At 51.5% G+C, this 15,401-nt stretch overlaps 2 protein-coding genes across 2 annotated transcripts; both read left to right on the top strand.

The window, feature by feature from the left end:
• Positions 1-1,676: 1,676 nt before the first annotated feature.
• FAM83C (family with sequence similarity 83 member C) lies at positions 1,677-8,282 on the top strand. The gene is made up of 4 exons (XM_006921750.3): positions 1,677-2,479; positions 4,522-4,689; positions 4,906-5,030; positions 5,542-8,282. Exons 1-4 carry the CDS (start codon positions 1,967-1,969, stop codon positions 6,971-6,973), a joined length of 2,238 nt encoding a protein of 745 aa, XP_006921812.1. The 5' UTR covers positions 1,677-1,966; the 3' UTR covers positions 6,974-8,282.
• Positions 8,283-9,140: 858 nt separating this feature from the next.
• On the top strand, positions 9,141-15,379 carry EIF6 (eukaryotic translation initiation factor 6). Its single transcript, XM_006921749.3, has 7 exons — positions 9,141-9,291; positions 9,523-9,641; positions 9,776-9,861; positions 11,482-11,657; positions 12,205-12,381; positions 12,582-12,763; positions 15,116-15,379. The coding sequence occupies exons 2-7, from the start codon at positions 9,535-9,537 to the stop codon at positions 15,123-15,125; spliced, it is 738 nt and encodes a 245-aa protein (XP_006921811.1). The 5' UTR covers positions 9,141-9,291; positions 9,523-9,534; the 3' UTR covers positions 15,126-15,379.
• Positions 15,380-15,401: the final 22 nt, after the last annotated feature.

The following is a 15,401-nucleotide window of genomic DNA, read 5'->3' as shown; positions in this document are numbered from 1 at the left end:
ATATACCATCAGGTAGATATGTCCACACTCAGGGATAAACATAGGAACTCAGCGACACAGACACAGGGCTACCTCCCCGCCCAGGAGCACTACTTCAGCCCAGATAAGGCCTGGTTCTCCCCTTAGACAAATCTGGAGATAAGGCCCTAATGAAGGCCCTGCCGCCTCGGCTACCCCCACAGCTCATTACCCTCCCACAGTCTGGCTCTGCTTACTAAAACCCCTGCCCCTCACATACCTCCCCAGCCCCAGGGAAGGGCCTCTTCTGAACACATGGTGCTCCAATTTCTGGCCCTAACTCTGAGATGGGATGGAATGTTCCTTGGCCTTGTCTCCCCACTTCTAGACGCCTTAAAAACAAAGCCCATTCCCTTTCATCTTTGGTCCCAGGGGCCAGCTGGACATAGGGGGCCCCTAAATCTCCCTCCTGCCCCTTGTGCATGTGTTGGACCCTGTATGAAGTTCTGTGGACACAGAAGAACCTGTGCTCTGGACATGATCACAGATAAACAAACCAGTTGCAATCATTACTAACCAGGGTCTTGAGACACAGCGTTAGGTTTCCTGCTCTCCTGGCCCTCCCCATTGGACCTTGTCCCTCCATAGAAAGGTGGTCCCTCAGGCTGGCACTTTGCACCATTGTGACCACTTCTGCCTGCCCTGCTTCCCCAACGAGCTGCTGCCTGCTGATCCCCCGCCTCCCTTCCCCAGAGCAATGCCTCCCACCCATGCTCCTCAGGACTCTGGGACTTTGGCTCTTGTCAAAGAGCAGAGATAAGAAATCTGCCAGCCCTTTTTGCCTCCTGACTTTGCAGTGTGCTTCTCCTAGCCTCTGAAACAAACTTTCTCACTAACCATTTAATACTCAGCTCCTGAGGAGAGGAGGAAGGCTGTGGTCTGGCCCCCACCAGGACAAAGAACTTCTCCAGAGTTGAAGGTGTTGGAAATGCAGCCATCTGGAACAGCATTCCAGGGGTGGGCCTCAGCCCACTGCCCCAGATGCAGCCAAGGGCACCTGTTAAAAAAGCAGGTTCCAGAAGCCTACTCAAGTGGGTGGAGCCTGGGGATCTGCATTTTAGCACATCCTGGCCATTCTTGGGGACTCTCGGGTGAGAGCCACTATTCTAGACTCTTGCAGAATGGGCTCAGAACTGGGTGAGGGTGGGACAGGCGACTGTGAGTGCCACAGTTAGGGAGGTGGAGAATGGCAGGACTATTATGGGAGCAAAAAGAGGCCTAGAAAGGGGACAGATAGGTGACGTCCTTGGCAATTTTGTGTGACACTGCCTTCGGCTCTTATTTAGGGCCTGTGCGCAGGTGTGCTGAGGCTTGCAATATCCATCATGATAGGTTTGGGGTATGGACATTCTTTGAATTAGTGTTTGGGTCAGTTGAAATGTGATCAAAATGTGTGGTCTGCACATATCAGCCTTTGTCAACTCTCAGTATGTCAGTCAGCCTGTCTGCTTGTGTGTTCATGTCTTTACCTTGGCGTCTTGAGTCATTCATCCACCCTAGTATATGCACGTGTGTGTGTGTGTGTGTGTGTGTGTGTGTCCGTCCCTGCATAGGCCCGGGCCCCTCTGAACCATAATACAACCTCATGGGGGCTCTGAGAGGTTAGGATTTGCTAGGAGCCTGGTGGGGATGGGGGAGGCAATGCTAGGGTGGGGCGGGAGAGAGATGAGGGCAGGAGTGTGCTGAGGGCCTACCACCGACTTTCCCCTCGGAGGGCAAGTCCTAACAGCAGGCAGACAGGTGGGGCTGACCTGACAGGTTCCAGAAGCCAGGGGCAATGAGGCGGAGCTTAGCACTCTGACTTAGGGCGGCAACGTGTTGGGGGCCCCGTCACACACGGGGTGGACAGGCAGGAGACGGGTTTGCTGGTATCTTCTTCCTGCTGTAGCCAGCCCAGGACAGAGGCCATGGAGACCGTTGGAGGGTGACAGCAGCCAGGTGGACAGGCATGTTCGGAGGCCTAAGGCCTGGGAGTCCGGGAGCCCAGGGTATGGCAGGATCCCTGCGGGGCAGGGTGGAGGAGCTGAAGCGGCCTTGGTGGCGGGAGAGCTCACCACTGGTGCTTCAGCACAGCGAGGCCGCCCGGCTGGCAACCGATGCCCTTCTGGAGCGGGGCGAGGCTGCCTACCTGCAAGTCATCTCTGAGGAGCGGGAACTGCCCTTCTTGAGCGCCCTGGATGTGGACTACATGACCAGCCATGTGCATGGGGGTCCTGAGCTTGGCGTGGCCCAGGGACTGGAGGCCTCAGGGCCCGACCGCCTCAGCCTGATCTCCGAAGTCACTTCGGGCACTTACTTTCCCATGGCCTCTGACACAGAACCCCCAGACCTGGACTTGGGCTGGCCTGAGGTTCCACAGGCCACGGGCTTCGGCCCCACCCAGGCTGTGGTTCACTTCCAACGGGACAAGACCAAGAACATCAAAGACCTTCTGCGTTTCCTCTTTAGTCAGGCACGCACGGTAAGGCCCTCACCTCTCCAGACATTCATTTCACAGATATGGAAAACAGGCCAGGGGAGGGAAGGGACAAGCCCATGGACATACAGCAGCTTAGGGGCAGCACTGGGACTAGAACTTCTGCCCTCTATCAGATCACAGGCTCTTAGACAGTGCAAGTGTTTTATTTACCTTGGTAACCCCTTGGCACGCGACATTATGGATAAGCAGGGAATAGTGGGTGGCCTTCAGAGACTCCACAAACACCCTGAAAATGCATACAAATTGTCCATATTGCAGGGGGGGATCCTCTCTGCTTCTTTCTTGGGAGAGGGTCTGTGGCCTTCATCAGATTCTCAAAAAGGTTTATGATTCCCAAACTAAGAACCCCAACCTTGGTGAACATCTGAGCCACCTTTTGACTTACACAGAACAAAACTGAAGCCAGAGAGGGTCTGGGGCTTGCTCAGGAAGGTCCACTCAGTTGGTGAAGAGTTCCGGGCTCGGGGAGACAAGAAGTGGTCCTGACTCAGGCCCTGGGCCCTAGGCACAGCCCTGCCACCTGGTGCATGTCCCCATCTGCCCCTCGCCCCTTGTGCACTGTATCTCTAGCTGGGCCCAAAGAAGGAGACCTCTGACTCAGGAGACAGGAGAATGAAGCAGATGACCCCAGGCAGGATTTGAGGTAGGTTGGCTTCAGTGTCCCTGTCTGGGGAAGCAGCCCAGAGGGTGCCTGCCGCAGAGAGCGGGAGCCAAGATGCTGAGATCCCACCAGCATGAGCCAACCTGGAAGACCTACCTGCACCCCAGGCAGGGGAGGACCAGGCCTAACTGGCACCGGGAATGGAGTTATTAGTGTGGTAGCTGCTGTGGCTGCTGTCGTCACCCCTGCTTCTTTGATCTTTTCTGCCTGTTCTTGTTCTCTCTACTCCTGGCCAGGCCTGTGCCATGGACTAGGGCATCCCCCAGAGCCTTGCCTCCTCACCCCTATCTAGACCGTCCACCTCTGGGCCAGAAGCTAGGCTTCCGCTCTGGGCTGTCACTGACTGAGTGACCTCAGGAAGGGCTTCCTTCCCCTTCCACCTCATGTCCTCGTTGTTAAGGAGGCAGCAGGAAAGGAATATTTATTAAGCTTCTGTTGTGTGTTGAGTATTTCCACATTTCATTCTGAGATGTAGCTGTCATTATTTCCATTAGCTGATGAGTAGGTCGAGGCTTCCAGAGGTGAAGCAACTCACCCAAAGCTGTATCACTAGCAGTAGCAGGTTTGAACCGAGTCCTGTGTGGCTCCAGTTGGAGAGCTTTGCTCTGCGACTCCTCCCTCTCAGCCTGGACTAGGAGAGAAGGTTCTCACAGCAGATATATGCAATGGGAAGGGACACGTGGGGGCTTGGCGGTGCCAGGGATTTTTCAGAGCTTCTTTGAGGCAGCCCGTTATGAGGGAGGCCACAGGCACCAGCCCCTCCACTGAGCAGAAAACCTGGTACCATGTGGCATCGGTGGAAGTGAGGGAGTCTGTGGGTATAAGATGTCACACAGATCTCTGTAGCTTCACAGGGACTGAGGCAGGTCTGGCAAAGGGCGTTGAAGACCCCAGTAACTGGCTTGCACTCTGATCCTTGAGAAGGGAGCCTCAGACAGTCCCTGGGCCAGAGCTAGTGGGGAGAGTAAGTGAGGACCTAGACTGGGAATTGGGGTCTGGGTTCTGCTTCTGACTCTTTCGCCCTTCTGGGCCTCAGTTTCCTCATATGTAGAGTGGAGCGTTAGACTAGTACAGTTGATCCACAGACATCTTTGAGAATCTTATGAAAAAAAAAAAACGCACACAAAGGACTTTAAGACAGTCCTTAAGGAAAAAAAAATGCACACAAAGGACTTTAAGACAGTGAAACCACCTTGTGTCTAAGTTAAGACCCCCTGGGCTAGGTCATCGCTAAAAATCCTTCCCAGTTTTTTTGCTGGCTCTGGCCTGATTTTCCGTCCAGTGCTCTTTTCCTCGGATCCAGCCCCTACCCCTGGGCTAGGCAGTGCCTCTGGCAAGGCTGAGCTTCCCCTCCCTCCCTCAGGTGGTAGCTGTGGTGATGGACATATTCACTGACATGGAGCTCCTATGTGACCTCATGGAGGCCTCTAGTAGGCGTGGTGTCCCCGTTTACCTTCTCCTGGCTCAGGAGCACCTGAGGCACTTCCTGGAGATGTGCTACAAGATGGACCTCAATGGAGGGCACCTGCCGGTCAGTAAGGGACAGAGGCTGTAACCAGGGGGTGGGGTGGGGAGTCAGAAAGGGCAGAAGAGTCAGTTGGGTGGTCAGTGAGCATTGGGGGTCAACAGGAATGGGGAAGTGGATTCCCTTAGCTGTTTAAGGCTCAGACACCCCATGGGCTTTAGACATGGCTTGAGTCTCATTTTCTCAAAGTCAGCCCCCAACCTTCATCCCTTCTTGGTCCAGAACATGCGTGTGCGAAGCACCTGTGGGGACACATACTGCAGCAAGGCAGGCCGCCGCTTCACCGGGCAGGCCTTGGAGAAGTTCGTCATCATCGACTGTGAGCAGGTGGTGGCGGGCAGCTACAGGTGAGCAAGTGGGATGGAGGGGAGAGGGGCCTGGGGCTGGGCTACTGGCTGACAAAGGCACCTGAGATCTGGCAGCTTTGAACTTTCCTTCATTCATCCCTTTTCCAACATGAACTGAGCAGCTGCCCCATGCCAGGCATTGTGCAGGGGGCTCAGTGGACAGTGTGGGTAGCGAGACAGGCCCAGGCTGGGACTTGGAGGTGCTAGCTCTGTGGGAGGACTTTAATGCCATTGGCACAGAATATAACAGTTGCACTTTGGAACTGGAGGGACTTCAGGGAACTTGCCCTGGTCCATTTTACAGGTGGGGAAGTTAAGATCCTGTGATGGAAAACCATGTGTCCAAGTCCACTAAGCTGGCTAGGACTTGCACAGACTCTGGACTCAGAGGTCTGCCCCTCATTTGGCCCTCATGGTGGTAGAGTTGTCTTGGTATGATCTTCTGGTTGTGACACCTGCCTAGCCCCAGGGTCCTATAATTTGCCTCCTGACCCTGACCCTCTGCCTCCAGCTTCACCTGGCTTTGCAGCCAGGCCCACACTAGCATGGTCCTGCAGCTGAGGGGATGCATCGTGGAAGACTTTGACCGGGAGTTCCGCTGTCTGTATGCTGAGTCACAGCCTGTGGAGGGCTTCTGCGGCGGTGAGGATCCCAGGGCACTGTGCCCTCCCCCAGTGGCCCGGGCCTTCAGGCCTGGTATCCTAAGTCCTATGTCCTCATCACCATCCAGCACCAGCCTCAGCAGCATCAAGCGCTCCCCTCTCATGGGCTGTTCTTCCTACCTCACTCTACCAGGAGGCGGTGGCCGCAGTGACACGGGTATGGGGTCCTCATCCCCAGGCCCTGCTCGTCGTGAGGCCAGTGGCCAACCCTTCCTGCAACGTCAGCTGTCAGATCCTAACCATGGCTCCCCACCAGGACCCTACAGGGCCAACCTGGGCAAGTTGGGGGCATCCCCATGGTCCCAGTCTTCCCCTGCCCTTAACCACAACAGAAACAGCCCCTTGACCCGGACAGTAGGGTCACCTCTGCTTGCTCCCCCACGCCCCTTCCTCTCCTTCCCCCGGGGTGTCCCAGTCCTGTCCCGGCTCCCAGAGAATGAGCTCCCAGGAAGCCAGGAACCTAGCCCCCCACGAGGCCGCTGGGTACATGGCACAGCTCTGGAGACAGTGGAGGAGAAGAAGGTGTCTCTGAGTCAGAGCCATGGCCAGGTGGATCGCCTCGCCCCCTTCCCCGGAGCCCGAGAAGCAGGAGGCCCTGATTCTGGGGTAACTCCCAACTCAGGCTCCCTTTGGCCTAGAGAGCAGACCTCAGGGGACAGGAAGTTGTCCTCAAACCAGAGATACAACCAGTTGGATCTCCTGCCCCGGGCCCAGAGTGCTGGGGGTGCCCCTGAGTCAGGTTCTCCCAGACCTGGCGATAGGACCCCAGAGGACAAGAGACTGTCTTCAAACCACAGCCATGGCCAACTGGACCTCTTGATACAGCACCCCATGGCTAGGGGCTCCAGAGCGTCCCCTGAAGCCAAGTCCTCAGCCAGGGCTGGCAAGCAGAGTCCAGATGAGCGACGGCAGACCCTGGGCCACAGCCAGCTGGACCTCATCACAAAGTTTGGCCCATTCCGGGGTGAGGGGCCTGGGCCCAATGGTCTCCCTGGACCAGGCCCTGCCCGCAAGCCTGGAGTGGGCTCTGAGGATGAGAAGCGGCTGACTCTGGGCCACAGCAAGCTGGACCTCATCACCAAGTATCATCAATTGCAGGGTGCCAGGCAGGGAACTGAGCCTGGCCTTCCTGGGGGCCCCACAGGTGGCCAGCACAATGGCAGTAGCAATGGACCATCTGGGGATGAGAAACGGTTGACCTTGGGCCACAGCAAACTGGACCTCATCACTAAGTACAACAAGTCCAAGTTCAAGCTGCTCCGAAGCCGCTTTGAGTCCTAGTCTTGCTCCCCGCAGAGAAACATTCCTCCTCCATCTGCTGAGACTATAGGTTTGCTCTGGGTGGGAGATCAGGCAGGGGATGCGTGGGGAGGAGAGGGTGTCTAGAAGTCCAGTTTAGATACTCCCTGGGCTCAGGATGCTTGCTTACACACACACATACACACATACATGGGAAAATGGAACCCATAATGTCATTTGCCACTGTGTTGGGCACTTCACATGGTTACTTCTCATCCTTTATCTTCATAACATCCTACAAGGTAGCCCTCTAGTAGATATACAATTCTAGGATCTTAGGTGTTATCTTCCCTATTTTATAAATGTGGAAGCTGAGGCCCAGAGAGTTGGATAACTTGCTTGGAATCAGGTCTAAGTAAATGGCAGAGTAGGAGCCGTGTGTCTCTGACTCTTAAGATTGTGTTTTTGCACAGACATGACACATGATATCGACAGTTCATACGTCCCCATGCACACAAAATACGCACATCATAGAGATGCCCCAAATGCCTGTATAATATACATAACACACTCACAGTGTTCACACCCACAACTGCACACCCACAAACACAATAAATGTCATTTGGCTAAATGAATGGCTACATAAAATATATGCATTCAGTCACATTGTAGATCCCTCAAGATCCACAGACCATAAATATGCACTAAACACACAGACACACACACACACACACACAGACACACACACACACACACACACACACACACAGCACATACCAACTAGTATTTTCTTGTACCTAAGCTGTGTACCCTGCCCTGCTGGGGATGACATAGGGCTGACAAATAAATCAGACACAGTCCCTGGATTAAATGCATAAACCACTGGCCAGCAAAACAAGGCTGTATCTAATTAAAGGCTAACCAGTGACAGAGTGTGGTAAGGAATGAAGGGCAGAGAGTTGTGGTGATGGTGGAGTCATAAGGAGTTTCTTAGAAGAGGCAGCCTTTGAGCCAGGCTTTGAAGAATGGGGAGGATTTGGACAGAGAGAAGAGAGGGTTTAGAAATTCCTGGTAGAGGGAATCAGGTGAAGAGAGACCAGGGAGGGGAACGACAGAGTGGGTCTGAGAGGAACTGGGGAGTATACAGAGGATATGTATACCCAGACTCTGACACACACACACACACACACACACACACACACACACACACACACACATGCACACACTTTTGCTGAGTGTTCCTTGAAGCACAGGCTCTGACAAGTTGTGGGTCCTTTTTCTGAGCTCACCCCCTGCCAGGAATAGTATTATACATGATAGAAATGAATAAAAGCAGACATGTTATGACTCAGCTGCAGCTTGGTGTATCCTGAAGAAGGTGGAGTTATGGAAGTAAGTGCTGGGGGGAGGGGGAGGGCACCACTCGAGCCAGTTATGAAGGGCTCCCTGGTAGAACATGGATGGCCACAGGAGGGATGAGGGGAGGAAAGGGGCTCAAAGCACCTTCTGCCCTCACTGTGACATTCTGAGAGCTCCTGGGGCTCTTGTAGATCCTACAAATTGTGGGTCAAGTACATCTCGTCCACAAGCGCATATCCCTTAACCACCACCATCTGTCCCAGGGATAGAAAGTGGCTGCTGAGTGACCAAGCACATGCAAGGGGCACAGAGTGGAAGCCAGTCAGCACCTCCACCCTTGCCCACTCAGGACCCTCCCTAAGACCCTGCTTCATCTATCCTCCCCTCTCTCCAGTACCTTCTTCAGACTTGTTTCCTCTACTTTTCTCTCTGCGCCTTCTTCTCCAGCCTCTGTCCTGGTCTAACTTCTCACCTAGTCTCACCTTCTCCATGGGTGACCTCATTCACCCCAGGAATCAGCCGCAAATCTCAGCGCTTTACTCTCCCCTGGGCTCCAGATCCGGCCTGAACGTCTGTCCCGCACCTTACACTTAGCTGGTCACCGTCCCCACACCTGCTCTTCCTCCTCAGGCTTTACTTCAGTAAATACCTACATCATCAATTCATCAGCGAGACATCCCTGGCTCCTCCTCTCTTATGCCTTACGTCCAACCAGCCACAGGTCTCGGTTTATTGTACCTCCAAGAAAGCTCCTGAATGAGTGAGCGACGAATGAATGAAGGAAGGAAGGAAGGAATGGGAGCATCCTGGGGGTGGGGCAGGCGGCCTCGCGTCCAACGCCTTGCAACCACAGAGTCCTCCCAGAGGATGGAGCTAGTGTGGCCGCATGCGCGGCAGGGTGCGTCGCCCTCTCCCGGAAGTCTCCCAGGTGGAGACGGAAACGGAAACACACTAAGGGAGGAGAAGGGTCTGGTGTCGCGTGTGGACTTTGCGGTTACCTGGTGAGTCTGCGTGGAGGGAGACCGGAAGGGTCAGCTCGGGTGCCCCAGATCGTGAGGGGTGGGGGCCGGAGGATTCAGAGCTGGAGAGTCTGGAGGGGCCCAGTGGGCCGGACCGAAGGTCTGAGGGGCCGAGAAGAGTGGGGTCGCCGTCAGGTCTGAGGAGCCGAGGCCCGGGGACCAGGACCCGGGGCTGGGAGAGGATCCGCCAGCCCTGAACTCCCGACTCCACAGCCCCCAGGCTTCATGGCGGTCCGAGCGTCGTTCGAGAACAACTGTGAGGTCGGCTGCTTTGCCAAACTCACCAACACCTACTGCTTGGTGGCCATCGGAGGGTCCGAGAACTTCTACAGGTGAGGCGGGAGCCTCGGAGCCTGCGGGCAGTGCGCGGATGGGTGGTGGGGAGGGGTGCTGGAAGTCGGAGGCTCCGGCAGAGTGAGGGCTCAGGCTCCTCATCCCTGTGACCACCGAGATCATGTTTCTACAGTGTGTTCGAGGGCGAGCTCGCCGAGACCATCCCTGTGGTGCACGCGTCCATCGCCGGCTGCCGTATCATCGGTCGTATGTGTGTGGGTAAGCCAGGTGGAAGACAACGAGGGTGGGAGTGGAACCTCCCACACCTTTAATTATACCCCTGGAGGGGACCCCGAGCGACCCAAGAATTTCCAGGCTTTCTTCTGTTCTCTTCGGAAACTACAGAATGAATGTCTGAGACCAGGGCCTGACTGCAGCCTAAGTGTCAGTCGATCAGGGACAAATAACATTAAGTGCTTTCGGTCTTACATTTGTTTCCATTCCTTCTTCACGAAGATCCTGGGAAGTAGGAATTATTGGCCTAATTTGACTAAAGAGAAAGCTGAGACTCATAGAACCCAAGCGACTCACCAAGTTCCACGCCTAAGATTGGAATGTCATTTCTCCCCTGTCCCTGACTCTGGGCAAGTTGCAACTTCTTTCTGAACATCCATTTCTGCCTCTAAAAAAAATGACAAGCTGAGATTCTGGATCATCTTGTTCAGTTATCCATTGAAATCTTAAATTCCCTTGACTGTGTCTCTGAGTGGCATCCCAACCTGCCCTCCTACCTCTCAGCACTATTGACTCTGGCCATTGGTCCTTTCTTTGAACTGTTTCTGTCTCCCTTCACTGCCACTCCTTATTTCTAGTTCTGCTCATTGGGGTCGTAAAGGAGTTTGTTCCTTTATTTTTTATCATAATCAGGCTGATGTTGGCCTCTTGAGTATTTTCTTATTCAGACAAAACACACTTATCCCTAACTATGACCTTAGGACTTAAAGCAAGTTCTTATGTAACAAGGGAGAATTTAGCTTGACTTTTGGTGGTCTTGTTAAAATTTTTTTTATTATAATGATTTTTTTATGATTGGAGTATCTCAGAGCTCAGATGTTCATGGAACTGTGTCCATGCAGAGGGAGGCAGAGGTTTAGTCGTTGTTGTTACAATATAATTGTATTTTGTTCATTCTTGTTGCTGTATAGTACGTTTTATGTAAGTATACCATAATGTATTTATCCATCCTGTTGACAGTGGGCAATGCATTTATCCATTCTGTTGACAGTGGGTAGTTTTCAGTTTGGTCTATTATAAATAGTGCTGCTATGTTATTTAGTGAACACATGTATGTATATCTATCAGATATATAATACCTAGGAGAAAATGGCTGAGTCACAGGGTGTGTGAATATTCAGTGTAATAGATGATGCCAGATAATTATCTGAAGCAGTCGACCAATTTACACTCCTATTGGTTGCTCCATATATTTTTGCCAACACTTGTTATTGATGTTCTTTTTAAAAATTTAGCCATTCTGGTAGGTGTGTAGTGTTATCTCATTTTTTTTTATTATTATTATTATCATCTCAATTTTTAAGTAATAAAATTTACAACTAATGCCAGGACCCCTACCTGCTAGTCCTAGTCCCCTGGGTGATGATGACAAAAGTGGGTAGAATGTGTTGGGACAGACTCCTGGGCCATCATTGGCCTGCCCAGTGGGACTCCCAGTCCACCTGGGTGTTGTATGGATCAGTGAGTTGAAGGGCTGGAGTCTGGGCCTGAAGCTTTCTTGGAGAAGCTAATTGGGCTGGGTTGTATCTTCAGCCCCCAGGGCTGAGCAGGCATTTTGTATATTCATGGTCCTTCCTTGCCCTCCCCCAATTTGGGTCTCTCCAGGGAACAGGCATGGTCTTCTGGTGCCCAACAACACCACCGACCAGGAGCTGCAACACATTCGCAACTGCCTCCCAGACTCAGTGCAGATCCGGCGGGTGGAGGAGCGGCTCTCAGCCCTGGGCAACGTCACCACCTGCAACGATTACGTGGCCTTGGTCCACCCAGACCTGGACAGGGTAAGGCAGGCTAGCTTAGCCCAAGAGTCACAGCACTAGCCTAGTCAGTGGTTAGACACTGTTCTTGCCTAGCAGGCAGGAATTAGGGGTATCTCTTGTGGTTTCTCTTTATACCCAGGCTCTTGCATTTTAGGCACTCATTGGAATAGTAGTAGTAGAGGCCTTCTGTGGTGTGGTCAGTGTCAGACAGAATCTAGAGAGGGTATTAATCCTTCAGAATCAAGGAGATTGACTTGTCAGGTCCTCTAGCCAGGGCCAGGGAAGACGATTGACAGTTGAACTCTTGAATGTGGGTTAGAGGGAAAAGTATGGTGTGGAGACCAGCCCCTGGCTGTTCAGGGCACACATAGGTATTAGGGGCTCCATAGCATGCCTGAACTCTGCTCCAGGCTGTATCCTCTCCTTTTCTGGGTGAGGCTTCCATATGCAGCTACATAGCAGAGGAATGAGGGGCTTAGGGCATCAAGCCCTACGTGGTTTGGGGAATGGAAGGCCTCAGGTTCTTTGGCTTCCAAGCTCTGGGCCCTGAGCACAGTACCTTTGACAGGAAACAGAAGAAATCCTGGCTGATGTACTCAAGGTGGAAGTCTTCAGACAGACAGTGGCTGACCAGGTGCTAGTAGGAAGCTATTGTGTCTTCAGCAATCAGGGAGGGCTGGTACATCCCAAGACTTCCATTGAAGACCAAGATGAGCTGTCCTCTCTTCTTCAGGTCCCCCTTGTGGTAAGCATTCTTTTTCTGTGACCTCTGTCTCCTGCTGATGCATATCCCTTTGCCCAGGGTTTGAGAGTCTGGATTATTACATGTCATAGTTTGGGATTGGGGCTGTAGGTCCGGGGCAGGGTTTGGGGAGAGTCTTCATTAGCTATGGGAGAGACTTTGGTTGTTGATGCCGTGATCCACATTGAGCCATCACTTGGCAGGCGGGCACTGTGAACCGAGGCAGCGAGGTGATCGCTGCTGGGATGGTGGTGAACGACTGGTGTGCCTTCTGTGGCCTGGACACAACCAGCACAGAGCTATCGGTGGTGGAGAGTGTCTTCAAGTTGAATGAAGCCCAGCCTAGCACCATTGCTACCAGCATGCGGGATTCCCTCATTGACAGGTATCTGGGCCTCTCTTCTGCCTTTTGAGGGTAGGGGAAAGAGATGCCACCTATAATAGGAGCCACACTGTATTCATGCCAGTAGGTTCTCCTCACATGTGAGGGCATACTTACACACTGCCAGTCTGTCACAAGGTATAGAGCTAGCAAGCACTGCCTGAGTACCTGCTCATCCTGGCTTTGAAAACTTAGCTCAGTATATCCCCTCTCTGGGCAAAGCTTCCTTCTGGTTTGTCTGATTTTATCACTTATCAAATTGTTTTATAGTTTGTATCTGCCTGTGTGCGGTGTCCTGAGCCAGCAGACTGAGACAGAAAAAAGAACTGTGACTGAGGCAAAGAGGGGAGGTTGCTCTTAGGAGCTGAGGAGGACTATGGAGGTGGGGATTGCATGAAAATCACAGTCATCTGGGTTTTTGTGTGTGGTTTTTTTTTAAGGGGGTTCTTGGGCCCTAACCCTGGAGATTCGGGGTGTGAAGCTCTAGAATCTCTTCTTCCTTTGGAAGAGCAGCAGATATTTTTATGAGAATAGAAACTGCAAAGTAGAACAAATGCCCAGTACTACACTTCCTATTTACTGTGGGCAAAATTTCTCTTCATTCTCCCTTCATTTATTTATTCGTCTGATGTTCATTGATCCCTCCAGGCAAGGCTCCATGTGGGATAGTCAGGCAACTTAGTGCTACTCCTGCCTTGACGGGCTCACAGTGTAGCAGGCGAGAGAAGTTGTAGCACACATAACTCTTAAAAAGGTACCATAAGTGGCTTGGGAAGCTCTGGTGAGACACTTTTTGAGATCCAGGAAGATTTCATGGAGAACGGTTCCTTTAGTCTGGGCTTCAAGAAATGAGTAGATAATTGAATATGTGTAGACAGTGGGAAAGCACTTCAGGCAGAGATGGAGAAGTGTGGAGGATGTGAAGGGGAAAAGTATTATTCCCAGAGTACTGAGAACTCTAAATGTCCATGTCAAGAATTCTTTTTTCCAATTACAGTTGACATTCAATATTATATTACTCAGGTGTATAGCATAGTAGTTAGACATTTATGTAATTTACAGAGGGATCCTGCAATAAGTCTATTTGACACCATACATAGTTATTACAATATTACTATGTTCCCTATGCTATACTTTATATCCCCATGACAATTTTCTAACTGCCAATTTGTACTTAATCCCTTCACCTTTTTCACTCAGCCCTCCAACCCCTCCTCCTCCATGTCAAGAAGTTTTGACTGTAGGCCTGTGGTTTTGACCTTTGGTCTATGCTGGGATGTTTGTTAATGTAGATTCCTGGCATCACCCCTAGCTGCTGATTCCCTTTGTCTGGAATGGGGCCCAAACGTGGTTATTTTAATAAGCTTCTTTGTGTGATTCTGATGGGGCAGTTTGGAGACCACACTGACAAACTGTGCTGTCAGCACTGGAGAGCAGTTGAAAGGGTCTGAACAGGAAAGTGGTATCTGTGGTTTTGTCATTTGTTCAACAGCTTTTTTTTTTTTTGAGAACATATTATGTGCTATACAATAGTGATGTAGTGATGAATAAAATACACCTGCCCTGCCATTTTGGAATATAGAATCTCATAAAGAAGACAGCAGTTACACCACTAATCATTTAACTAAAGAATAAAACAGAAAAACCTCTTAGTAATCTAAGAATAGAAATTTCTGTAACCTGATAATTGGTACCTACTAAAAAACTACAGCAGATGTTACATTTAATGCTTCAGAAACTGCCAATAAAGTTGTGCAGAATTGCCTACAGTCAGCACTGGTCAGCTTTGCAGTTTGATAAGATAAAGAAATAAGTACTGGAAAGGAAGAGACAAAACTCATTAGCTTCTTTTGGTTTTGAACCTATTAAGTTTGAAGTGCCCATGAGACCTTACACTGAAGGTGTTAGGTAGGGCATTAGAAATGTGTATATCATTTTTATAATGCACATAAATTATCACCTGCTGGAAGAATGTTCTGGCCTGAGCTTTGCCAAGCCAGAGGGGATTTGTGGTCTAGGCATGTTCCTTCTTCTGTCTGAGCCCCTTTGTTTCCTTCTCTAATGTCTGTTGGGTTAGGGTTAGGGCTCTGATTTATGACCAGTAACAATTTTAATAAATTATTGAGTTTACCCACCTGAGCAAGGAAGGAGTTTTAGTTTTTAAGCATTGAGAGTTCTAGACTGGATTGTGACTCATAGGAGCAGTGGAACCTGAAAGGGTCTTTGAGTGTGGCTCTTAAGGGCTGAGCTGGAACAAAGGGCCTTGGGTGAGGGTGGAGGCAAGCACCTTGAAAATAGAGGGTGAAGTGTGGTCTGTGAAGCACCTACTGACAATGCTCCTACCTGTCTCTCTAGCCTTACCTGAATTATTTTCCATGCTGATTCATGGGCTCCTGGCTCTGGACTTTGGCTCCCTCTTCACACCCCACCCAGTCTGTCCCAGACGCTGGCAGGGAGGTGGCAGAGAGCTCACTGGTATCGAGTAGCTGGATACCCAACCCTTCACCTGTGCCCATCTCCTGAATCTATAGTTACTGCAAAAATCTGCCATGTCATGCTGGCTGTCAGGCCCTATGGCTCCTCTCTGTGCCACCCAATTAAAGGCATTTTGCTTCTGTCCGTTCGTGCCACCCAATTAAAG

Source organism: Pteropus alecto, unplaced genomic scaffold, assembly GCF_000325575.1.
Source record: "Pteropus alecto unplaced genomic scaffold, ASM32557v1 scaffold45, whole genome shotgun sequence".
Classification (NCBI taxonomy): domain Eukaryota; kingdom Metazoa; phylum Chordata; class Mammalia; order Chiroptera; family Pteropodidae; genus Pteropus; species Pteropus alecto.
This window is presented reverse-complemented; position numbering and strand designations above follow the sequence as displayed.

Bases quoted from the DNA above. Each gene is read 5' to 3' on its own strand.
- FAM83C (XM_006921750.3), top strand. From the start codon at position 1,967: ATGTTCGGAGGCCTAAGGCCTGGGAGTCCGGGAGCCCAGGGTATGGCA. The intron at 2,480-4,521 runs GTAAGGCCCTCA...TCCCTCCCTCAG, and splicing joins TCTTTAGTCAGGCACGCACG to GTGGTAGCTGTGGTGATGGA. The intron at 5,031-5,541 runs GTGAGCAAGTGG...CTCTGCCTCCAG, and splicing joins GTGGTGGCGGGCAGCTACAG to CTTCACCTGGCTTTGCAGCC.
- EIF6 (XM_006921749.3), top strand. From the start codon at position 9,535: ATGGCGGTCCGAGCGTCGTTCGAGAACAACTGTGAGGTCGGCTGCTTT. The intron at 9,862-11,481 runs GTAAGCCAGGTG...GGGTCTCTCCAG, and splicing joins CATCGGTCGTATGTGTGTGG to GGAACAGGCATGGTCTTCTG. The intron at 11,658-12,204 runs GTAAGGCAGGCT...TACCTTTGACAG, and splicing joins TCCACCCAGACCTGGACAGG to GAAACAGAAGAAATCCTGGC.